This window comes from Manis pentadactyla, chromosome 6 (assembly GCF_030020395.1).
Source record: "Manis pentadactyla isolate mManPen7 chromosome 6, mManPen7.hap1, whole genome shotgun sequence".
NCBI classification, from domain to species: Eukaryota; Metazoa; Chordata; class Mammalia; order Pholidota; family Manidae; genus Manis; species Manis pentadactyla.
Window position 1 is genome coordinate 40,728,546 of NC_080024.1, and position 26,146 is coordinate 40,754,691.

Here is a 26,146-nt window from a genome sequence, read left to right on the forward strand (position 1 = left end):
ATTTTTGAAATTGTTCTTCCACTTCAAAAGAATTAAAATGGGATATAATGTCTGATGTATTTGGGCATGGTTTACACAAGAAAAGCAAAATGGAACTCCTAGCAGCAGAATGATATCCAAGATTCCTTCCAAATCAAGACACCAGTGAAAACCCTCATATGCTCATGTACTTTATGTTTAAATACATATTTAAAGTATGGATTTTTTTTCTTTTCCTTAAAATAGTTCTGCATGCTAACAGATGGAATTGTGTACATGGGCCTCTATTTTGGGGACACATGCTGCCTGGGGGCATCCGTTCCACCCCCAGAAGCCAGTTCCTGTGCACATCACACACCTGTGTGAGAAGAATGTTATCGAACAGCAGTTGCGTTTCTGACTGATCCTTAGTGATATCTGCATTGGCATTCATGCCAAAGATTTCCGGTGCTGGCGTCAGGGGCAGAGTCTTTGTATATTCGATGTAGCTTTTGTGCTGCAAAGATGAATAACAAGGAGGTCAGAAATCAATTATCCTGTAGAACTTTCTCACTGAAAAGAGATCATTTTCCATACTCTAGATACTAAGTGAATGAGCCTTTGAGACTGGACCCTGAATGTTTTCATTTTCGTTCTATCTGGACCAAAGGTTTTTTTTTTTTTTTTGTTTGTTTTAAAGATATGGACACATTTAGAAAAAGAACACCATTCAGTTGGGATGGATTTTAAAATGAAGAGAGGAATGTCCTGGCCACTTCATTTACAAATTTCTTCTGGAGAAATCTTCTGTGCTATGTTTGCTGATGACTATTCTTAATTTATCACAGTAACAATAATTTTTTTTCCCAGTTTCACTCTGATTTCTGTTTGCTCCTATTGTGATAAATCCAATCAGAAAAGAAAAAAATTATCTGAAATTCTATTATCTTGAGATAACTACCATTAACATGGTATTTCTTGTGCTTATGCATACACATTTATATTTAATTGACATGGACTTTTATCATAATTCCATACCTTTCTTGGTGCTCATATGATCATATACAAACACCCATATACATAAATGGTGGCCGGGGAGGATCAGTCATTGGTGGTTTTTCTGTGTGGCTTGTGTTTACATATACCTGACTTCATCTGGCTTTTTTCTTGTTTGACAGTTGATCACTGGAGATCTTGCTACTCGCCATGTTGATTTGTTCCACCCCATCAGTGACCTCAGCTTTGGGATGGTTTTTCTTGCCACCTGTCCTCAGCTAGCCATTAATCCAAGCAGAAGATGAGGGTATGGTATGTGCCTCTATTGCATGTGGCTGTGTGTTCAACTTACCACATGTGTCTTTTTGACTTCTGGGAATAAAATGAGTACCAATTTGACTGTCCTGTCAGTCCCTGAAGTCTATTATGTGATAATCTGAAGGCAGATACCACATTTTCCACCAGACAGGACTGGAGAAAACAGCAGAAGGGAATGCTGGCCTCACGCAGCAGGTGGTTCTGTGACTCTGGGCCCCTTTCTACCTGTGTAGCCTTAGGCAAGCCATTCAACTTTAATGAACTTGCTTTCTCTTCTATAAAGGGATAGAATAGTTTTGCCAGTGTTAATTTTATGTTCCAGTGAGATAATTACAAGGAACTGCTTAGTGAATAAACATGATCTAAATATTAACTATTATCGTTAATAGTATTTTGTAATCCCTCTCATGTGTATTTCCATTTTAATTGGCAACAATATCCTTCTACCCAAAGGACTGGATGCATGATAATAGTATTTCATGTCACTGAGGAAGCTATTCTTGGGCGAAGAAAGTTCCTGATATTCCTCACATTACAGTAAGCAGGAAACCACTCCCCCCTCGTACGCACGGGGTTTGCTCTGTCCTGGTACTACTGAAGAAAGCCCACACGATGGTTAACGGAAAGATGAGGCCTCTGGAAAGATCATTTTCTATTTCAAAGAAATTTCATGTTTCACTGCTTCTAGTTTTCTGGAAGGGCATACTTACATCACCAGAAGGAGGGACAAAATAGATGCCACTTGTGTCGAATTTATAGTCTGGATTTTCAACTAATTCTGTGTTGAAGAATTTGTTTAAGATACTGCGCAGCGTGCGCCGGTCCCAGTCATCTGTCACCCTGCCTCCATAATTGCATTCACCGGTCATGTATCTCAGGGCGTCGTAAGGCAGTTCCTAAAATTGCAAGTTCGAGTCACTCAAACAGCTCAGAGTTATCAGTAGCACGTTATACAGAATTATGTTTCTTGTTTGCTCATATTATTAAACAGTTTACAAAAATACAATTTCCCTTCAGATACTTCCCTGCTAATAGTTGTAAGTTTCCCCAGGGTCTTTCTCTCCTTTTGTGATTTGTTATTTCTATTCAGTCAATGCCGAGAACAGAACTCTTCTATTAACTTGTAAACTCACTATTCAACCAGCATTAACAGACCACCTTCCATGTGCTAGACACAAAATAATTTAGACCATAATCCCATCCTTGTAAACCTTGTACTGCTGAGTGACATTCAAAACAAACCCAATATAATTCAGAGATAATCTGTGTTAATTTCCTTTACCACCTTTTATATTCCCATATATTCTGACAATTGGAATCACATTACATATATCAATTTCACATATGATTTTCACCAAATCTCATGAGATATATTTTACCATATCATGAAATACTCTTTGAAGATATTATTTTAATACCTGTTTTCTAAAGTTGAACATTTCAGTTGCTACTAATTTTCTACTCAGTTAGATTATGTTCCATTAATATACCTTTCTTAAATTTTCTAATGATTCTTTAGAATCCTAAAAAGCAATTATGTCAAAGGGAAGGAGTTTTATAAAGAGCAATTGATCAATGTCACCAAACTGCTTTTCTGAAAGGCTGTGGCAATTGTAGAAATCAGTTTTAACCTCTTTGCTAATTTGATTGCCCAAAGGTAAGTAATATTGTATTAATTTGCATTTTCTAGACTACTAGTAAAGTTCATAATTTTTTCATGTTTAATAACATTTATTCTGCGAACTAGCCTTCTATCCATTGTCTTCAATTAATTTTAGTAGTTTTACCTTATTTGCATAAGCTGTTTTATAAGTGGACCTTAATCAAATTTGCGAAAATATCTTTTCCTGTTAGCTTTATTATATTTTCTTGTTTACAAAATGTTTAAATGTTTACAAATGCAAAAGTATTGTTTTTCATACTGCAATTTCTTTTAGCCTAAGCATAAATACTTCCACACCTACTGGCAATATAGACAATTCTGTGTTTCTCTGCTCTCAACAAAACTGATCATTATCACTTGGGAAAAAAAATGAAAATTAAATAAAATTGTTTTTAATTTTTAACTTTGCTCTTTTATTTTTATTGACATAAAATTGACATATAACATGGCTAGTTTCAGGTGTACAACTTAATGATTTGATACTTGTATGTATTATGAAATGATTACCACAGTAATCATGTTTATTTAACTTCTATCACCATACGCAGATATAAAATTCTTTTTCTTATGATGGGAAGTGTCTAGATCTATTCTCTTAGCTACTTTCAAATATGCACTATATTATTAAGCTATGTAATGTACAGCATGGTGATTATGGTTTATTTTTGATAATGACATTTAAAAAATGTTTATTCAGCATTTGTATTTCTTTGTTAAATCATCTACTCTTTCTTTTATTTTTTTCCTCATTTGAATTCTTTTTTTCCTTATTAAAAGCTCTTTATAAAGATATGGAATCAGTTTGCCAGAAATTTTTAATAGTTTTGCAAAATTTCATTTGTTTTGTAATCATGTTCAATTGTTTAAGTTAAGGATAAATCAAAAACTCTAGAGACTGAGAGACCTCTGAAATAAAAGGGCTTATTGAGCTTTTACAGATGCTAGCCAGAGATGGACTGGATCCTAGGATAGAAAGTTTCTGCCTAACCAGCAGCAAGGCCAGGTAACAGAAACAACTTGTCCACCAGACTCAAGAAATAGGGCACATTTATGAAAATTCTTGAGGAAAGAAAATTCTTTATATTCACACTGGTAAAGATAAGAAAGGGAGGCTACCCAAAGAGGGTGCAGGGAAAGTCCCTTGATAGGCGGTTAGTCTAGAGAGAAAGCTCATGGAGGGGTTGTTGATGATGGTCAGACAGTGGTCACACACAAGGGGGGATGTGGTGATTCTGGCTACCTTCTAAAGGATTGTTGAAATGACTTCATCCAGGAACATGAGGTTCTGGTTAGCTGCAGACTGAGGCTATTGACCTATGACCTTCCCTTGTCTCTCTCCCTCATTCTCTCACTCTTAATGTCACTTAATTTATGACATTTCAGAATTTTTGCTTTGTCACTATCTTAGTATAGCGATATTTAAAAATATTTTCTAATGAAATATAGCTATCTTTTACTTTAGGATTTTTTCATCATTTTTTGCTATATGCCCTTCTGACAGTTATCTTTTAAAAGTTAAAGTGGATATATCCTACATTGCTATGATCCTACTTTGAGGAATCTCTTTAATAGCACTAGGAAAAAAGAGAGTAATGAATAAAGGGAGGGAATTTATTGAATTAGGGGCTGGAAATTATGGGACTCATTACTTGGTGGAACTGGAACTGAAGGCAGTGAATTTAGGAGGACATACGTCAGTGACCAAGACATTGTGGAGAAGAAAACAGATTCAAGAACTCCAGCATGTTTATATTCTTCCAGCTGCACAACGTGAGGGGTGTTTGATCAGAGGCATGCACTGCCTGTTGACAGGCCCCCACCTCATAAAAGTAAAATAAATTAAGAAAACACAAGTGCAAATGAAACACGTTGAATATGAGGTAGAGCAATACATGCATGAGCTGGCCCCTAGGAAGGCTTTGTGATGCAGATGTAAGATGAGATCTGGAGGGGGAAGGGTTTGATTTATGCATAAAGAGTTAAACCTGCCAACATGCTCCAGAAAGCTGATGGGTGACACGTGTCTCTCAGCAGCTTGCTCACAACTAAGGCCAATGGAATTGGGGAATGTGTTCTCCCAGGGGCCCACATGCACTGGCTGGGATCACAGAAATAGCAGCTGCTTTCTGCTGAAACCACTACCCTGCTCCATTGTTATAAGAGAGTTGAGACCATGGCCAGGGAAAGAGTGGAGAGGGAAGCAGAACTTGAAGTTAGCAGCAAGTGCACAGTTATATATAAAGTCGTTTCACTTGAACAATGTTTATTAGCAAAAAATAAAATAGGAAAAAAATCCTAATGGTCAACAAAGGGGAAATGCTGTGCAAGCAGCTATTAACACAAAGATCTGTACCTACTTTGGAAGTTGTCCACAACATATGTACAGTAAAAAAAGCAAGGAGAAAATAAATATGCAAACATAGTTATGTTTTCTGGAAAAATTTGTGTGTGTATTGTACATATGTTTATGTGTACCTGTATGTGCATAGGAAAACTGGACAGACCTTCCCTAAGCTGTGAAACTGGTTGCTTTGGGAAAGAGTCAAGGACCAGCCTTTCTTACACACACACACACACACACACACACACACACACACACACACCCCAGTACCACAACAAGAAAAACAAAGCAATTGTCCATCTGTCAATTAGATTATATATGTATGTATTTGTATTTTTTCTTTCAATTTATTCCTATTTACTATTATTTATTTTCTATTTCCGATTTTTAAAATCCAGTGAGAATTATACAGTATGAATAATCTAATTTTTTCCTAATAGCAAATAACCAATTATCATATCATCATTTATTAAGCACTTCTTATTTCCTATTTACTTTAAATATTGCAATGATTGTGCCAAATTTCTATACAGAGTAGTGCTGCCATTCTTGTTAATGAGAACTTGATCTTCCAACATGATTTATTCATTGAACAGACACTCACTGAGCTAACTACGACATCTACTGTTTTAGGTGCTAGGGATACAAGAGTAAACAAACTGAAGTCACCATAATAGAGTGGCTCATTATCTGACAAAATGTGCTCTCCTTCTGAGCAAGTTTGTAGTTCCCAGTGACCTGCATGTATCACCAGCTCCCTTAAGGCTATCAGAGCAAAATGGCGCCTTGCATCCATGTTTCTGCCCACTACGCTAGAGTACATTAGGAAGAGCGTAACAGACATGATGGGCTAGTGGGCCACAGAAAACCAAAAAATGTGGAATATCTCCTGTTCTCACATGTGTTCACCCATGTTGATAAGGATTCTCAATACAATCCTGGACAGACTGACTATCAGCCAGTGGCATGTAGAAATATGCCAAAGTTGGGGGGAGGGGAGGGCCAACTCTTGGCTTCTGAGTCTGAGTTGGTTATTCAAAAAAGACTCCGAAAAGTAGACAAGGATTGAGCATAGGAAACGGCACTCAAAGAAGGAAATATATGCCAAGGCTCAGAGATGCAGAAGAGCACCTCGCTATGAGAAGAGCAAGCAGGCCGTGGTGACGCCACGCAGCAGTCCCCTTCCCTTGGGGGGACTACGTTCCAGGACCCTAGTAGATGCCTGAAATTGCAGACAGTACTAAACTGTATACACACTGTATCTTTTCCTTTACAAACATACCTATTATAGAGTTCAATCTATAAATTGGACACAATAAGAGACTAACAATAATAAACACTACAGTAAAAGTTATGTGAACACCATCTCTCTCAAAATATCTCATTGTACCAGATTCACCCTTCTTGTGATGATGTGAGATAATAAGATGTCTAAGTGATGAAATGAAGTAGGCATTGGCATTGGGCTACTAGTGACCTTCTGAGGATTGGCCAGAGGAGGATCAGCTGTTTCTGGACCACAGTTGACTGTGGGTAACTGAAACCATGGAAAGAGTAACTGCGGAACTACTGTGCACGGCATGAGATAGAGCAGGGAGTGGAGGACAGTAGGTTAGGGAGGGATGAGGAGTAACTGAGTGTAGTAACTCCCAGTAGCTTGCGGGTTTGGTGGGTGGTGGTTCCTTTGATGCAAGCAGAGAATGGAAAACGGAGAATGGAAACAGTACTCTGTGAGGTAATCATTCCTCATTCTGCTTCTTTTCCAGAATTTTCCCTACTCCTTGGCCTGTAGTATTTATAAAGCACCTCACTTTATATCATCTCTGTGGACACCCAGCACCTAACTGGAAATCAGGGCTCAAAGGTGGCTTTCAGCCCCAAAACTTGCATACCAGAGACTACTTGAGTGAAATCTTTGCTTCTTCAAGTTCCCTATTAATACTTGATTCTTCTAGAATTCTGGAGCTTTGCCTATAGATTTCACCTTCCTAAAAACTTGCTTTTTTTCTTTATACATTCTTGGTTGGGGTAGAGGGACCCCATCAAGGCCATATTTGCAAGGCATAGGACAAGAACTCCTAAAATTCTTCATTTTCTCCACTTCCAGTTTGACTTTTATTCAGTCAGCTAGAATTTGAATAGATAGATTTGGTTCCATTGCCATAGCTGACCCACTGGACCTACTTAGAAGCTGGAAGAATGTAGTGTAATAAAATTTGGGAGGTCCTGGGTTTTAATTTTTGTTGTAATCATAATCCCAATTCTTATCTCCAAATGGAGGTTAGTGTACCCCTCTTTGATTTGATTTCCTCATTCTATTCATTCTCTCGATGGCAGCAAATTGTTGGTCTAGGTTTAGTGTGTGTATCTGTGTGTGTAAGAGAAGGAGAGAATTTGGTTTTGATTTGTTTCTTTGTCAAGATATTGGATCATTTCAAGACAAAATGTTGATTATTGAAGAAGGATTACTTTAGACTTAATAACATCAAAGGAAACTGGGAATTCACATTCCCCAAATAATCCCTCTAGCTCTTGATGAGTTTTCTGTGATTCATGAGTAACAGTTCTGTCAAGTCTGCTGTGTAATTTCTATGTTGGAAGAATGGGAGGCACTGCTGAACTGGCATTTAAGAGAAGAAACCATTTCAGTCAGTCCTGTATGGTATTAAAGGATTCTCTCTGTAGCATTTGACAGGATGGGCAATTCCTGCTATTCCTCATTTACTCAGCATGCTCCCTCCTGCTTTTTCTTTCTGGCTGCTCAGTCTGCACTTTCCACATCTTCTGTCTCCTCTCCTCCCATTGATGTGGGTGCTCACCCACAGTTGATCTTTAGTTCTTTTCTTATGCTACAATATCTCCCTTTCAAATCTCAGAGTTCTCAGGCTTCTCCTAATACTTTAACAATTCACAAATCTCTGTTTTATGCTGTCTTCTCCTGGGCCTTATTTCCATACGCCATGAGCCTATTTGATATCTCCACCTGGACAGTGCAGATGTATAAAATGCAGGAGACTGAAGAAATTACCCTCTTGCCCACCCACATTCCATCAACCCACGTGCTATTTACCTGTTCATTCTTCATACCTACTCCCTGTCAGGATAAATTGATGGTATAGTACTAATCCAGACCAGAAAGCTAACATCAACCAAGAGTTCTCCCTCTCCCTTTACCATTTAATACCTGTCATTTCATTCCATTTCTCTACATATCTATTGTATCTCTACCACGGTCCCCCTCCTAGCTCACATGCTTTAGCCTAAACTCTTATCATCTGTTGCCTGGGTCATCATGAGGGTCTCTTGTATTCGTTTTCTAGGGTTGCCAATAGATGTTTTAAAACAACAGCAATTTATTTTCTGAGAGTTCTGGAAGTTAGAAGTTTGAAATTAAGGTGTTGGCAAGGCCACACACCCTCCAAATCTTCTATGAGGCTCCCTCCTTGCCTCTTTTAGTCTGGAGGCCCACATGTTTCTTGGTTTGTCACAGAACTTCAATCTCTATAATATTTTAAGTTAGAATGTACTCAATGGGTGCTTGAACAAACTGCTAGATGAAGGAGGTCCTCCTCCTTTTTATTGTCTTGTATTGAAAAGTGTATATATATTTTAGCTCAAATACTTCCTCAGGCACAGTATCACTACTTTTTCCCTCCATTTTAGCATCTTTTTTTTTTTAAGTAAATATTACTGTGAGAAGGAAAGTCATCAACTTTATTCTCCTTTGGAATGTTTCAGCAAACTTTAATGCTGCAAAAGCAAAAGCCTTCTCAACTCACTTGACTAGTACAGAATAGAAATTTGTTTAATGAAACAGAAGATCATATGAAAGATTCTTCACATTAGTTTAGATATGTCATTTGAGCTCTTGATATTTTTTGTCCTGTTTGTCCTTTGCTTTTATAGAGATAGAATTCAAAGCCTTCTTGTTTATAAGCCTTCTTAAAGAAAATGATCACAATTCACTACAAGTTTCAAAAACCAAAGTTTTTTGATAGTTCATTGATTGGTTTAGTTAAAATTCCCAAATAACTTTGAACAAAATTCTATCAAAATTTAGAATATTCACTTTTTTAAAAGTTCCATATCCTTATAGGACATGTGAATTGAGTTAATAAGCAGTTCTTCAAAGATACAAATGTAAAAAATCCAATTGATAGGCAAGTAGCAAAGAGAAAAAGTGAGTACTGTGTGTTGATGTGTGTTTGAATCTCAGAATTTTATGAGATGAAATGTGGATATGACAACATTAGGCTGTTTAGCTTTTTCCCTGAATCTATACTTCATGTTAACACCAGTGGCTTAACTAGCTTATCTTCTCCTGACAAATGGCCCACACTCTGGAATAATAGCACAATCACATTTCTCTAAAAATAAAATCATGCTCTAGAACAGAAGAAATAATTTTATTTCTTATTTTGGAGCCTGATTAATGGTTTTCTCAAAACCTTGTCAAAGTAAATACGATATAATCACATTTCAGATCCCCATAGCTGTTTATGTGTCAAAATAAATGATAAAATATAGATTCCTAATAGACAAACTAACATCCTAACTACCTCCTTTAGCAGTTATAATATCCTACTATACTGAAGTATTATTTAATAAGCTGTTGGGAACTATCCTGCTATTCATTTTATAAAAGTAGGAATTAATCAGAAGTCCCCTGCACACTTACAACATGACAAAGAGCAAACTAGGTAATGTCCTTGCTGTGATTTTTATGATACCTCGTACTGGTTCAGGAACATGTGGAGTTGCTGTACACTGATTCTCAGGTCAGTCTCATTGAACTCATAAGGAATATTCCACCCCAGGGACCCAAATTTCCGTCTCTCTTGTACCAAAGCATGAAAGAAACAAAGGCCATAAAGTAATTTCTTGAATTCCTCCTGTAACGAGAAGAAGTGGGGCCACATCATTATTTTTTCTCCTAACATTACATTATACCTACCATATTTTAAAATGCAATTAACTCCTTTGGCTTATAAATACAGCCATCTTGAAGTTTAACTAAAACAGAGTTAACTGTTTCTACAGGGTATTTAGGCAAAACTATGCTGATTTGTATACATATTCAGCAGGCACATATAGCTATGTACACCAGGTTTTTAAGACACATAGTAAGCTTGTCAAATTTAATGCTACCTCACAGTATTTTGGAGGTTCCAAGTGAAGATTCGTGAGGCTAGAAGTATGAATTCCAATATGTGGTACCAGACCACCATGGAGACATTTGAAAGGACATGTTTCAATTCAATTAAGCAGCCCTTTAAGAGCGGCTTCTGGACTGGGACTTGGGCAGCTCAGTGATTTCTCTGGTGTTCTCAGGTAATAAAAAGTATTACAGTTACTTTCAGTGGCAAAACCAGTCTTGATTCAGAAATCAGAAAGTACAATGCAATATATTAATCATTTGTACCCTCCACAAGGAGAATATAAAATGTTCAAAAGGGCTTAGCAGGGAACTGGTGAAGAGATTTCCTTGGGAAGAGCAGCTGCTGACCTAGAAGCCCTCCTGCCCTAATGCCCAAAGGGGCAGGGAGTGGGGGGTCTGTCTTCTTACCCCAAGTTAGTGGGAAGACATCACTGGGGCCACTCAGAGTTGATGCATGTTCCCTACAGCTGGGATAGAGTGGAAAAGTGAAAAAAGCATGCCTGAGAGCCTAGAGCAGTCTAGAGGGCTGGGAGAGGGAAACCGGCGCTCTGCCTCCAGCAGTGGCCGGCCTGGTGGGAATCCCAGAGAGCAGATGGGGAACTGGACTAGACATGTCGGCCAGGGGTCATTTTAGAGGTTTCCTGGTCCAGAGGACTTGCATCGTGGAGTGGGGAAATCCCAGCAGGAAGAACCTATGTGAAGTGAGTGACGGAGAACCAAAAGCTGAGGGCAATCGGGGGCAGCCAGGGGAAGGAGAGGCATGGCCAAGGGTGATGGGTCACTGGCAGGGGAGGCCGGCAAGGGAGTCACGGAGAGCCCGTGAAAGAACTCGCAACAGAGAAAAAGCCAGCGTCAGACCGCTGCTGAGTCCGCAGGGCTCCCAGGAACAGCAGCTCAGAACAGGAAGCCCAGCCCCTCCTGGCCACGCCGCTGCGCGCACCCCGACCCCGCGAGGCTGGCCAGCATCAGCAGCTACTTACTGCAGGCCGGAGGCGTCAGAAAAAGAAAGACGCCAACTCCATCCTCACTGCCCACCCACAGGCACGAAACCCCCGACTACAGGCCCTGGGGGAGTCCCCTGAGAGGTTAAGCCTACACTGTGATTACAAACTGTACATACAGTGAATACACAGTAAGCTGTACTTGCTGACTCCTGAGTCAAGGCTGGCTTTGCAAGTTGGAGTAACTCCAGGCCACTTCGTTAATTCCAGAACCCAGAAAAGCCATGATGCTGCCCAGAGTTTTATCCAAGGCAGGGGGAGGGGTCCCCTGTGGAATAAAACGGAAAGGGAGAGTGGGAGACAGAAGTAAAGAGCATAAGTGAACCAGAGAGGTGGGAGTAAGTTAAGTTAGACATGCTGTGCTAAGTTTGGAACTATTATAGATACAGTAGAGAATTAAGCAACTTGGTAAATGTGCTGATGCTGTGGGAGTCAGGCTTCTCACTGTAGAAGAAGAGACATACAAATATGGAATGTAGCAAAGCAAGAAAGAACCCTGGGCACGTGGACTGAAATGGGATATATTGCTGTGAACTCATTACTTCTAAAATATACATGTGAGTATAGATGTGTGCATGTACTTGTTCATATGCATGTATATATATTTGTATATATGTATATGTGCATGTGAGCACATGTACATATTTCCATGTCTTGGTTTTTAATACCATTCCCCTCTAAGAAGGAACCGGGACTCTTCAAAAAAATGACTGCGTCCAGGATTGGGGTGCAGATGAGCCCGGAGCATCTCATGCCAGAAAGTAAAAGGGTTAATAATAATAATAACAAATGGTGGGACCCGTAACAAGGACAGGGGAGTCAGCTTGAAGGAGATCCTACTGACCAAATCTGGGACAATTTGAGCAAAAGATTTAAGAATAGTAATGAATTGTAAACCATTGAGGAAAAAAAATATATAAGGAATTCATAAGTATATACCAAAAATAGATAAATAAATGGAGAAGTGAGGGCTATTGCTGACAGTAGCATGTCATGTGTCAAATCTGGAGGAAGAGCTAGAGTTGGAACTGTCATAGGAAATAACTAGATCAGGTAAGAATGATCAATGGCTACCAAATCCGGGTCGGGGGTAGATTTTGATGAGGAACAGGATATTGGCATGGCCCTAAATTGTCTCCCCACAGACTGATTGTTAGTTGCAAGGGGCAAGGTAGTTATTAAGCCCTGAGGAAATCAGACCCCACTTTGTTCGGGTGATCAGAATCAGTACTGTCAGTGAGGGATAAATGGGCATGGTGTGCCTATCAGCATTAGGCCCTGAGGACACAATTCCATCTGTGTAGTATTCTGGCTAAAAATGCATAACCTGAATGTAATCGTTAGGAAATATCAAATAAGCCCACAATGAGAAATGTTCTATTAAAAAACACAGGGGAAGATGAATTCTTCAGAAATGTCAATGTCAAAGACAAAGGCTAAGGAAATGTTCAAGAGTAGAGACAGAGACATGGCGACAAAAGGCGGCACTAACCCTAGCCCAGTCCTGTGGAGTGAGCGAGCCGAACGCTCCAAAGGACAGCACCGATAAACCATCTGATACACTTGGAACACAGACAGTACATTACATGTAACAGTGTATCCTTGTCAAATTTGCTAACTTGAGAATTGTACTGGGATATGGTAGTATCTTTCTTAAGAAATATACATCACAGTATTTTGGATAAAGGGCCATGACATATCTAACTTACCTGGAAATGGTACATATAAACAGAGGTGAATATAGGTCAAGGGTATAGGGTATTCTTTGTACTACTTTTGACCTGTAAGTTTTTATAAGTTTAAAGTTAGCTCCAAATACAAAGTTAAGATAGAGAAATCAAATGCTGCTTTGGCATTTGAGGAAATTCGGGTTTTGGGTTGGACTGTGGTTCATAAATACCTAAACTTCCAATACGTGGGGCTACCACTGTGGAGACCTTTGGATCTAGGAGAAAAAGAATTAAAATTTTGCACAAGGGCTTTTGTCCAGCCTTTCACATGCAAAAATGACCTCACCACCTACCTGAAAATAATCTGCTCTCTCTGGGCCTAATCAATGCAAAAACCAGTCATACAGCAGGTCTTAGATGCTTAGGGTAAGGTTTGACAGCTTTAGATATACTTGGTTTTTTTAGGACCCAAGATTTTATTTAATGAAAGTACTTCTTTATTTTTTAATGTTTTCTTTTGATGTGAACTTAAAACATATTCTGACATCAAGAGTGTAAGCTTTTTAATGGCAAAAACTTACCAAGGTTCATAACCCCTTTTAAAAAGAAATTCTTCCATTTTTAATTATGGCAAAACACTGTGAAACAGTTTTAGGTCACAGGCATTCACATACAGAATTCTAATCATGAAAGCAGTGGGTGGTTTCCCCTCTCGCCTGGTGATGCTGTGAAAGACCCTTATGAGCCCCATCAATCAAGGAGTAAAATCATTTTGGCTCTCATTATAGTTATATGGAGGACATATTTTTATGTTTTAATTTAAAGATATGGCTCCAAATAGCAAAGGGCTCAGTTAATATCCTGAAACAAGATTCTCCAACCTTGCAGATTTGTACTGGGAATGGCTTACAGCTGACTTTCTAAATAGAAAGCTACATTATTAATGACAGTCCAGAAGATCTCAGCTGAGCAGGAATGAGGCTGGTGGTAAAATTAAAATAAAATATTAATAAAATTGACTTCAGCACAGTCAATAATCAGTAATCAAAACCAACATCATGGCACTGCAAGGAACCCTATTTAATTTGTTTTCCTCGGCACACACACCCATGATTAGCAGGGGCCGCCTGAACTGCTTTACAGGGCTGAGGCAACAAGCCTTAGGCACTACTAACAGGCTTTCTGCAGCTGCCAAAGAACTCAGGGTCAGAGATGGGGTCCATGAGGTAGGATCGGATGACGTTAGCCCGTAAGCCTTTGGGTGCCTCGTTGGTCATTTTCACTCCGTTCTGTAGTACTGACACAGGGAAATTTGGAGACGGGTAACTTGTCAGCCAAATTCGGAAATCTGGATGTGTTGAGTCTGGGCTTAACTCCTGCAAGAAAAGAAATCAGACACAAAAGGCTATGTAAAATCCAAGGAAAATCTCCAGATCATATGTGCCTGGGATGACCTGGAAGTGGGAGGAAGCAATGTTACACAATAGTTTATTGCTAAAATATAAGGCAAAAGCCGTAAAATCTGATTATGCCCCCAAACATCATACTTCATTAAGAAGGCACAGAGAATTGTCATTCTCCTTGATAAAATTAAATTATGACTATAAAGTTTTCAAAGGTGTTACATAATTCAGAGTTGGCCACAATGAAGACTAAGACATTCCAAAAATGTTAACGTTAACATCTAATGTTAAATGGTCTTGCTGAAATATTTACAGAAATAATTATCTGCCTGAAAATCAGATTAAAAATAATCTTTGTGCGCTAGCCAGGCTATGAGAATGAGCAACACACTCAGATTAAAGCCAGTATTGAACCAGGTGGTGAGGGAAAAAAAAAAGAGAACAAACACATTTTAAAGGTGAGAAGAACTGGTATATTCTGAAGCATTAAAACATGACTGTTAGTTATATTTGTTTCAGGAGCCCTCAAGCCTGCCCTACAGAGGAGAGCAGAACACACTGTCATGGGGGCTGCATAGGCTGGGAATAATTAGCATGGGCCATTGTCCATGTTAGTGGGATCTATGTTTTTTTCTAAACTACAAATATTTATCAGTAAAAGAATTCTTGAGCACTCATGTGAAGGGGTGGCAGTGAATTAGGAGGGATTCATAGGTGCATATCATCTTTAAGAGCAACAGTGTGGGTGAGGGCACCACTTTTCCTCTTACCAGCTGCCCTATGCCCAGTGACGTAAGTAACATGACTCATGGGGCTCTGGGAGAAGTTTGTCACCCATTAGGGACAGCTCTTCTCTCATATTCCCTCATACTCTGAAGGTTATGTATGATACAGTTCCACAGGTCATGAGAATGGTCTAGAGACAGAGGAAACGTAAGGGAACAGGCACAAATACAAAACCTCTAATGTAAGGCCTGAAGGATGAGAAGACGTTGGTCAGGGAAATAAGAAAAAGAATAGTTTTCAGATAGAAATAACATCTATTATGATATGGCTTATGTTCTTGAAAGAGTGTGCTATACCAGTGAAAGTGGAAGAAGTTCAAATGGTTAGAGCATAGAAGTCACGATGGAAAGTGGCTGGAGATGAAACAGAGACAGGCAAGGGACAGACAAAGAAAGGTGTAGTAAGCCATGATGGGGGTTTGAACTTTGTCTTGTATGCAGTGGGAAGCCATGGAAAGGTTTTAAGCAGTAAAACAACAGTCACTAACTAATTCAGTAAATAGTTACTGTCTTGGATGGGCCAGGCACTATTCAGGGTGCTGGAGATAAAGCAGAGCACAAAAAAAATCACTGTTCAGGTGCTTAGACTCTTGTGGAACAAACAGAGGAAATGGTGACAAGGGGCATAAAGAAAAATACAATCTACTCCTTAAGGTTTCAGTTGGATGTCTGGATGGTGCACATATATCATTACCTTAGTTATTTAGCAGCCTGAAGAACTCTGAGTTAGGAGAGGGCTAGAGTCATGGGTAATTACATCAGACGCACCTTCTGTTTGTTGAAATCAAGCACCACGTTTTCTGTTTACTCAACTGACCTACACTGTTTTTCCCTTCTGGAAGTTGTGCTCACCAAAATGGGGAAGTCCCGCGGCCCACTGCCAGGGCAGCGGGGGGAGCCACCTTCTGGTTTCAGACCAATCATCTGGGGCCAGATCACTGACTGAGTGAGTGAGAAGTGAGTTAAAGAAAAGTTACACTCTGCAGCCTTCTGGTTTAGAGTGGCTACGTGAATTTCACCCTGAACACCTTCTCTGTTGTTTTTAGTCCACTGATGTAAAAGGTAAATTGGTTTCTGTCTACCCCGTAGTTTACTCTTGATCAAAGAGATTTTTGACCCACTGGGCGGGCTCTTGCCCTCGTTGGAAGGAGTCAGCAAGGCCTGACCAGGTGCACTCCTCTAGTCCCCTGGTTCCCCTAAGGAGCCCATCTCACCTGTAATCCAGCCATGCCACTCACCTGCAACCCTCCAAACTAGAGGACAGGAATGGCCTTACTTAGTTGGTATGCATATCACTAATTATAGGGAGGAAATACCGTCTAATAAAAATAAACATGCATTTTTACCTCACACACTTTCTCAAGAGTTGGCATCCAAGAAGTGGCAAGGTGACAGTTCTGAAGAACCACCCATGTCCCGTCCTTGACAGCTTTTTCTAACATCTTCATGGCTATAGGCCCTTGGCCTTGACCAAGAGATAAAGAGCTAAGTTTTGATCCTCCATAACCCTGTGTGAAAGAATAATAAAGATGTTTAAAATCATATTTTTAAGAAGAATCTTTATTATTACAGGAAATGTTGACATTAAATACATTAAAATTTAATTATGCAGCATCCCTCAAAGGTCCAAACACATGCAGCCCTAAAAAACTCTTACTGATCAAGAATCCTACAGACTCTTAGATAAAAAGCAAGTCAGTCCAGGAAATAGTCATGGTAATAAATGGAAAATTCTGTAGGGTCTTTGATTGTTGAGATAAAGTACAGAAAAAAAATTAACAAGACTTAACACGAGGAGATGAAAGGGCCTGGCTGTCATGCAGCAACTCCTCAAAACCAAAGCTGAAAAGAAAACCATGAACAGATATCCTTCAGATGTTCAAATAATTATATTTTAACTAATTTGGCTACTGCATAAAATGCCCAGAAAAAAAAAATTGACCCCTAATTCCCATGTAAAAGTTTCTTTAAAGAATTCTGTGGGTATGTTTCTGGAATTCATTTCTACCAAACTAATTCATCTGCAGCTTCTGGAGATGGTGTCTGTGAGTCCCTGAACATTTTTGTTATCACCTGAAGGCCTCTTTAGAAGAGGAGCAGGTAGAAGCAGTAGAAAACAAAACAGAGCTAGCTACTGTTTCTGGGGGAAGTGGAGGCAGCAAGCGGAAACAACCCATTTAGCAGTCCTACATGGGGGACAGAGAATAATCACATACAATGTGGCAAGAAAATGGAGAGGATTTAGGAAGGTCTCAAAAGGTTGGAAAGGTTGTATTGATGTGGAGAGGGTGAGGCCCACGTAAAATGGACACTTCTAGCCACCGCCACCATTTCCACTCTAGTCCTACCCACCATCGATCTTCCTGGCCATTCAAGAGTCCCTTCCGTCCCTGCTGCCCCCACCTCATGCTCTGCTTCCATTTTGCACCATTTAAATCAATTCTCACTCTAACTAGGATGAGCCTTATAAATTATAGATGAGGTCATTTCACTTTGTTGATTAAAACCCTATCACATTGTTCCATCTTACTCAAAGTCCTTAATAATGTAGCCTACAGAGGCCCTACGTGATCTGGTCCCTCATCAACTCCAGTCGTGACAGCCATGTGCTAAGGCACTTTAACTGAAGGTAAGTGCTGTGTTATATAACCAATCCTTTAGTATCTAAGAACTACACCCAAGGCAAAAGACATGTGGTATTAAAATATAAATTGGCCTAGTAAAGAGTATTTTAATCAATTAGCTATAAAACCTTTGAGAAGCCACTTAACCACTCTGTGCTTTAGTATCTAAATAAATGGAGATGCTACTATTTACTTCATAGGACTGCTGGAAAAATTAAAAGAGAAAATATGTATAACAAGGTCTAGCAAAATTAACAGTATATGTAAAGCACTCAATAAAAGTGATGATGGGTGTTTTAGAAATATCAGGATTATTGCCTTAAAATATTATTATGATTAGACCAAAAGGGGAAAAAAAATCAACTCAAAATACCTAATTGTGCAAAAATGCCCATCTGTTTATTATGATTTCTTATTCTAGGTTGAATGATGCAAGCAAATTTACAGTAAATTCATTTGAATAACTGTTAAAGCTTAGATAAAAAAATATTAGAATATATTCTAACCTTGTAAGGTGACTGTAACATATGATGCTTCTGGAACTTCAAGGTTCCCCCGTAAAAACTGGGAGAAGGGGCAGGACTGGGGAAGTTTCTCAGGGGGTCATTGCCCTGACTTGAGTTCATTAAATCACCCAGGCATGTACACTGGGGTAATGATGTCACAGACACCCCTATCCCCTCAAAATAAAAACAAGGGAAGCCCAAACCCAAATTCTGACTTTATAATTTGGATAAGGAGCTACTTTTTAATGTTGGTGGTGCTGTTTAAATATCATTTTCTTGGGACTCTGTCAACCTCTGGACTCCCAAGTCTTCAAGGGCTTGAAGTGATATATTTTTACCTTTCCCTCCCCTCTGAGGGCAAGCCAGTATTTCTGTTTTTACTTTTTAAATTTTGTTGGCAAGTCCTTTATGTGTTTTTATAATACCAGGTAACCTCATCTGTTTCAGGGTACCTGGTCATCAGCAAACCTCAGAAGAGCAGCCATGGGATCCGCTCCAGGAGAGAGCACAAAAATGAGTGGTGCGCAGCAGTTACTATCTCCAAAGGCCTTGGATAGGTCAAAGGGGGGTGGTTCGATGAATGTGCGCCCCAATTTGTTGGCTATAAATTCTTGCAGCATGGGGATAACCTAGAAAGGGACAAGGACATATTTGAAACAATATTAAAAATCTGCCTAAAACATTAAAAAGTTCAGATGCAAAGCTGTTGGGAGATACAACTCAGAGAGTCCTTAGAAACAAAGCACTCTAGTTACGTTAGCTTAGGAATTTTTTAATGGTGGTGGAGAAATAAAGGTGCCACTTTACATAAATATCTTTTAGATACAAAAACATTGTAAGTTACTTAAATTATGAAGGGTGAGTTGTTAGTAATACCAGTACTCAAAGGCATTTTTTTTCCTTTTAGTGAGCATTCCACACTTAGTAGATGAAGAATACAAAAAGCCTTAACTCTTTAAATTGTAAAATACTATGTTTGGAAAGTCCACAGCTCAAAAGTAGAAATTTTAGTGTGATTTATACAATACTATACCATCAAGAAAGAATTGATATAGCTGGGGGAAAAAAACAGAAAGAAAATTGAAGCACTGTGAAAGAAACACAAGCCAAATTATATTGCATAACATTTTGATCACATGCTTTCACATTTGTTGGGAATGTGTTTGAGAAAGAGTGGAACTCTGTGGCTTGGGGGTCCTTATCAGGCATCGATGTGGGAATGAATTTATATTCATCAGCATGGATGATGGACCGTCTCTGAGACACGGTTCCCTCTTTCTGATAAAGGAATGTCACCTGTTATGTCCGGACAATGGCTCCAGCTAAGGACTCTGGTGTGAGCCAAACAAGTGAAAAGATAGATTTAACGAACCAGTATTCCCATATCTAGCCTAACAAATTATGTAAACAAATCTCACAAAGGGAAGTAATTGAGTGACAAGAACACAAAGAATTTTTTGAAGGCCCCAGAATCACTCCAACTAGATACCTGCTGTCACCCAAGGACAGAACTGTGTGTCCACACACCACTCCAAGTTAGGCTGGCAATTTCAGCAGCCCACAACTTTTCTGAACTTAAAACCAACTGCAGGAGCAATTTGCAGATATCAAGTATCTCAAAAACATGATCTCCTCAAAAAGTATTTCCAAACTTTACTCTTCTCCAGAACATCTATTCACACAAGGTTTCTAAGTAAAGCTCATTGGCATGTCACAGGGCTGTACAGTGTCAACCCTGGGGTTGAGGGTGTGTGGCTGAGGGTGTTGGCAGCGAGAGCTGAGACACTGAAGGAATAGCTACACTTAAAGGAGATTTTTAAATCCCTCCCCAGTATTTCTCTAATATCAAGCTTATAGCAGGAAACAAAAAAAATACCCTAACTGCCTGGCCCAGGCACTATCCTTGCTTTTCTCATTATTCTTGCTTTCCTATAGCAGGTGGTGTTTTTTACTAGATTAAAAAACAACTAATGAAAGAAAAACAACTTTTTTCATGATCTCTTTCTTCTCAAGGTTGACTTTTTTCCTAAATTATATTTTTTACAAACAAAATGAAAGCTCCTGGCTTCAAAGTGCATGGTTATACTTTCAGTAAGTTTGCATTGCAAGTGGCCCCTCCTTTGTGAGTACTTCAGGCTGGTGCTGGCCACCGCCCTGCCGCCAGCACACTTGGTGGGAAACGATTCTTCTGTTAGTGCTGGAGGGCCAAGTGAGGGTGCGCATCGGAGAGGGAGCGCTGACAAATTTGAGAGTTTCATTTTTCATGTTAAAACTGAACAAGACTCACTTGTTCCCAAGACCGAATTGTAACTCCCAGGGTAAATTAAGCTATGCTAGCTATTCAGTTTGTAAGACAATAGAATTGGGGTTGCTCTGCAACCTGACTGTGCCAGCATTAGGTTTCTAAAATGAAATCTGTCAGAAAGAAAAATTAGACTAATTTAGGCAACCATCTTCCTAAAGGCAGAAAGAAGTATCTGGTCTTCTGTTTATGTTTTTCTATGAATTTCAAGTTTCTGTAGGATTTATCTGAGGTCAGAAGAAACATACTTATATTTGATAAGTATTTAAGTCTTATTTAAAGCTAATTAGTTTGCTTTTTGTTTATAGTTCAGAAGGAGAGAACTGTGGCCAGAGGCTCTTCAGTTCATCAGTGGGCTCAAAACATTCCAAACCTCAGTATTTATCTATTTAATATATTTCTTTGATCAACAAAACACTATAAGCTATTAAACCACATGAAAGTGAAAGCCCATCTTATTTTTCCTGCTGGTAATTTAGTGAGCATCTTTTATATTTTTCCAAAGTAGAGCAGGAAAGAACCTGGCATTTGTGTTTTTTATTAGTGGGCAGAGTTGATTTTGAGGGGAGAGTGGTGGAAATGAGACAAAAAAAATTGTGCTGACAAATAATATATACTCTAAAGGAGAGATCATGCAACTGCTGCTTTTCCTGGTGGGCATGTATATGTTTGTGTGTGTGTGTGTATATATATATACACACTATCTCATGACTTAGCGATTGCAAGGAAATAAAACCTATAGGACATTAGTCCAAATATTAGCCTCAAAAACACTGCTCCTTTCTCTGGTATGCTAATATCATTTTACTTTGGAAAGCCATTTCTTTTAAAATCTTAATAGCCATCAATTATTTTTAAATATATAGATTCCAAAATCAACAATTCATCACTAGAAACTGGAGTAGCTGAGAACAGCAAGATTGAAGAGTTTGAGGCTATTAATGTAAGAGCACACTAAACAATTTTTTATTAAGGATTATGGGTGTGATATAAAGATAATGGTAACTAGCTGATCACATTGGATAAACTGAATTATGCTGTTGTAGCAAACAGTTTGCAGATCTCAGTGGGTTAACACAACAAAGGCTTATTTTTTGTGCTTGCAAAGCCACCTGGGAGCGCAGGCAGGTAGCTGTCCCAGTGCGGGATTGGCGTCCCGGCCTGCTTACAGCACTTAAGTATCAACACGATTCCACAATTTTGATGGCAGAAGGAGTGCCCTGGAGAGTCGCACACTGGCAATTCAGTGCTTCTGCCCTGACACTTCTCATATTTTATTGGCCAAAGCAGGGTTTATGGCCACAATGCTCCACCATGAGTGTGCGCAGTAGAGAAGAACCAGAAACATTGGCAAGTAGCATTAATGTTTAGAGTCATCCACCTACCCGAGGAAAACTCTGGAGAAGATAAGGAAATATATAGAAAAAAAGTACAAGACCGGGTACTAAAGTATTGGTCAGAGTAGCTAAGACAAGTATGAAACCCAAAGTTTTACCTCAATTGATTTAAAAATAAATGAACATGTATAAACAAAAACCCCTCAGCTTGAATATCTAACTCCCTACCTCCCTCAAATACACCTTAAAAAGAGAATGAATATGTAAAGTAATATTTGATCTATTTGGTAGCTCAATGTGTTTTCAGATTAAAATGTCAAGTTTATATGAACATAAAACTGGGGAAAAGATATTTAGAGATTAAATTGTTGCAATGAGGAAATGGCTCATTAATCACTTTTAATTAAAGTTAAAACATGTAAACAGAACTTTCTTATTTTCAAATATTGAGGGGAAAAGGTCAATTGTACAGGCAGTCATTTTAGTACCAACAGTGTCTTCCTAGCTTGGAAAACAGTGAAAACCTTTGGAAATGTTAACAGGTTTTCTACAAGGAAGCTGTATTAGGCAATGTGAAGCATTTTACATTCTTCCATATTTAATGCTTGAAGAGAAGACTTCTGAGGCTGAGCACTAAAGTGTCAGTGGAGATTCATTTTTAAAAGGGTTACTAAGGGGCAGGATGTGTCATTAGTTTAACAGTGATTCCCAAACAACTGTCATTACTTCCGGCACCTAAGAGCAGAGCACAGCACCTGTAGTTTCACAGGCCCTAGGCACTACATGGGTCTCTTTCTCCATTAGAAAATATTATAAATTATATCTTACAATTATTTTTGCATGATTACAAATATAATACAGACTGGATTATATTTTCTCCTTTTGAAAGGAATAAAACATTTTAATGGACCCCTACAATATCATGGGCCCTAAGCTCTGTGCCTAATGGACACTTTGGCCTGGCCAAGAGCCTACTGCCAAGTCAAGCAAGAATTACATTTGTTCATTGAATAGACTGTGACTTACAGAGGAAAGAACACCTCTACCCTGTATTATTATTGATGGGCATAAAAATTGTTTTTAAATATATTGCTTTTATCATCTCAGTTCTGCCTTTTCTTAGGATGGAAGTATTGTCTCATAGTCCACAGCAATTCAAATTGTGAATATCACAAGTTTTCAAATAATTATGTATTATTTTTACTTGAGTAGAAATAAAGGACAATTAGGATTATTTTTTCAATCTTTTCCCAGTAAACCTGATGTTTACGTTTTTTCAGAGTATATGGATATCTCTGATTATGGGTCATTTATACTTAAGTTTTTTTCTAAAAGAAATCATAATAATACAAATGAAGATATCGATGAATACTGAAATCTGCTGACGTGACAGGGCAGTTGATTTACTGGTTATATAATTGATTATTTAAAAAAATTAAAACAGTATTGATACCTCCTTTGTAGTCAGCAATGATGTACGTCTTAAGAACAACATTCTAGTAGCTTTTCAAGGGCCAATGAAGAACTACATATATAAGGAATAGTATTCAAGGAGCCAGAAACTCTAGTATATAAGCTTGATGTTAGCACCATTGACTAGTTTCATTGAAATAATAAAAATAAAAATGATATTATAAAATGTAAAGGAAGCAGATTATGAGGAATTGGGGAAGCATACATTAAAGAATCATAAAACAAGTAAACGAGTGAAATATAATCTGGTTACTAATTTACTGTAGTTTTCAATAAATACATAAACTTTTTGAAAAATGGCTGCATTAGAAGTAAGTGGGGTTGTTTTCTCCAGGCTCCTCCACCTCCCCTATGGGCACCCACCGCAATAGCATGTTTGGTTGACTGTGGAGAGAGAAGGGCCTGGACTCATGGAGCTGCTTTCAAAGCCCAAATTTACCTTGTCTGGCCTCAAGCAACGAATGATAAGCATCCTTTGAAACTCATTTGCTTTATCTTGCCAATTTTCAGGAAAAACCTCATGATGTGGTTCCTAAAATTACAGTAGATAAAATTCAATGTTATTTTGGAGATTATTTCTGAAATGAACAGTATTTTGACTTATAGACCAATTTTTAGAGAAAGCACGACTAAAGGAAATAAAGAATCCTAATGTAAATTGATTAGATTGGAGCAAAGTTGTGAAATGAGGAATGAAAAGAAAATTTAAAAACACCATGAAGGAATCAAAACTAGGACATGAATTAAGCAGATTAAAGCAATATGAATGCTAATCAATATACAAAACGATCCCTATTATGAAAACAATAAATGTGTGTACAGTTATTCCCCATTATTTCTTCAAAGGCATTTCAAAAACCCACCAACTACTCTCACCATCTATTTATGAAAATAAACATTTATTACAAAAGAAGAAGGACATTGTACTGAAATTTACTGTGTTATTTATTTTGAACAAATTTTTTGGTATCTTTTTAAATGAAGGGATATTTGAAAATGTGCACAGTAAAGAAGCAGCCAAAAGAGAGAGCTATTAAAATATGCAAGAGGAGAGGCATCAAGATCTCAGAAGGGAGGGTATACCTGGAAAAAAAGTAGGTGTTTGTACCTTTGAAATTTGAGGGAAGGCTATGTGGTATTTCAGATCAGAAATTGCCATGTACCAGCAGAGTGAATAAAATTTCCATTTCAAATTAGAATGAAGTACTCACAAAAACATGTTTGCCTCTAGGAAGTGTATTTTTATTACTAACATGGAGAGATCCAAAAGAGAGCCAGTCCAAAGATATGCAGACATAATTTCACTGTAATCATATGAACTACAACAAATACGTCATCTGACAAAAGATTTCTCCATGCATCTGGCTCTTTCCGCCTCCCACCTCTTGCATGTCATACCCAAGGAAAGCAGGTCCAGGGAGTAGAAACAAAGGAATAAACAAAATTAACTGGGACTCTGCAAAACATTAGCTCTCATGCTAAAGGAAAAGTAAAAGAAGGCAACAACTTCTATACATTCCAGAAGGGAAACTGAGAATCATGGTATGTGTTAACTTTAATAGTATCCAGTCAGCAAGATAGGGTTTCTTTTATGAAAATTATAGGAGAACAATTACCTTTTTCCTCTCCTCAAATGACACAAATATTTATTAGCTTATATCTGGCACTTTGAAAACTTAAGCAATAGCTGTTTTATAATATTTTAACTCATCTTCTATTATGATTGCTGAAGCCTAAATTGATACTAAATAAAAACCTGGCATGGAAATTCAAAAGAATACTTTTAAGGACCCTGCAGTTTTATATTTCTACATGTTTCAAGGAATTTGAGTAGAAGTTCAAACAGAACCACCAGCTTAGAAGGTAGAGATAATACAAATCAAAACTTTGATTTTAACATCTGACCAGTTGTTTAAAGCTTACTTAAATCTTATTTCTATTCAAAGAATAAATTACTTAACTTATTTTCTCCATTTAAAAGCTTTGGAATAGGCAAAGGTTAAAAACATACCAAACTATCATACACTTTTTTCCATCCATCCTTTAAATGCATAAACTCCCTACGAATGTTTCTGAAGGATGGTAAATCATCTAGTCGACATATTTCATCCCAGGATTTTTGAGGAAGCCATGTACAAGGGCTGGCGTGAGGATTATCCAGTCCAATGCCACCGGTTAGCAGAAACCTCCACTCAGCTTTGTTAATCTTTGGAAAACAGAGTAGTATGAATAGTCAGAAATGAGCTTATCATATATGTAGTAAATTTATAACCATTTTAAAAGAATTGACTGTTGATTTTCAAATTTCAGGTATGGTCTTTATGAAATTCTATAATTACTGCTATAGCTCAGTATTTATTCATTAGAAACCAATGTATCCATTATAACCAGTTTTCAGAATAGTTCCACTTTTAGAGAGCTATTTTTTGAAAATTTTCCTACAGAACTACAATCTAAACATGAAAATCTGAATATATTCTATTTGAGTATATGTTTCTCAAAATGACTGCTTAGAGTTCTCTTGGCATAAAAAATGGTGAGAAGACAGAAAACCATCAATCTGCCATGTTTTCAATTAATTTCTATTGCTGTTATGAAACTTGCAAGAAAT

General features: G+C 38.2%; 1 protein-coding gene across 5 annotated transcripts in view; it reads right to left on the reverse strand.

The window, feature by feature from the left end:
* DNAH7 (dynein axonemal heavy chain 7) overlaps nt 1-26,146 on the reverse strand; it is a 224,646-nt gene that overhangs the window by 16,514 nt on the left and 181,986 nt on the right. For all 5 annotated transcript variants that reach the window (XM_057503726.1, XM_036927893.2, XM_036927891.2 and 2 more), the window contains 8 exons: nt 25,547-25,741; nt 23,975-24,067; nt 18,876-19,052; nt 16,640-16,801; nt 14,281-14,481; nt 10,007-10,168; nt 1,983-2,168; nt 338-475 (listed from right to left, as the gene is read on the reverse strand). In XM_057503726.1, the coding sequence (XP_057359709.1) occupies nt 338-475; nt 1,983-2,168; nt 10,007-10,168; nt 14,281-14,481; nt 16,640-16,801; nt 18,876-19,052; nt 23,975-24,067; nt 25,547-25,741 (1,314 nt within the window). The remainder of the gene's footprint in view (nt 1-337; nt 476-1,982; nt 2,169-10,006; nt 10,169-14,280; nt 14,482-16,639; nt 16,802-18,875; nt 19,053-23,974; nt 24,068-25,546; nt 25,742-26,146) is intronic.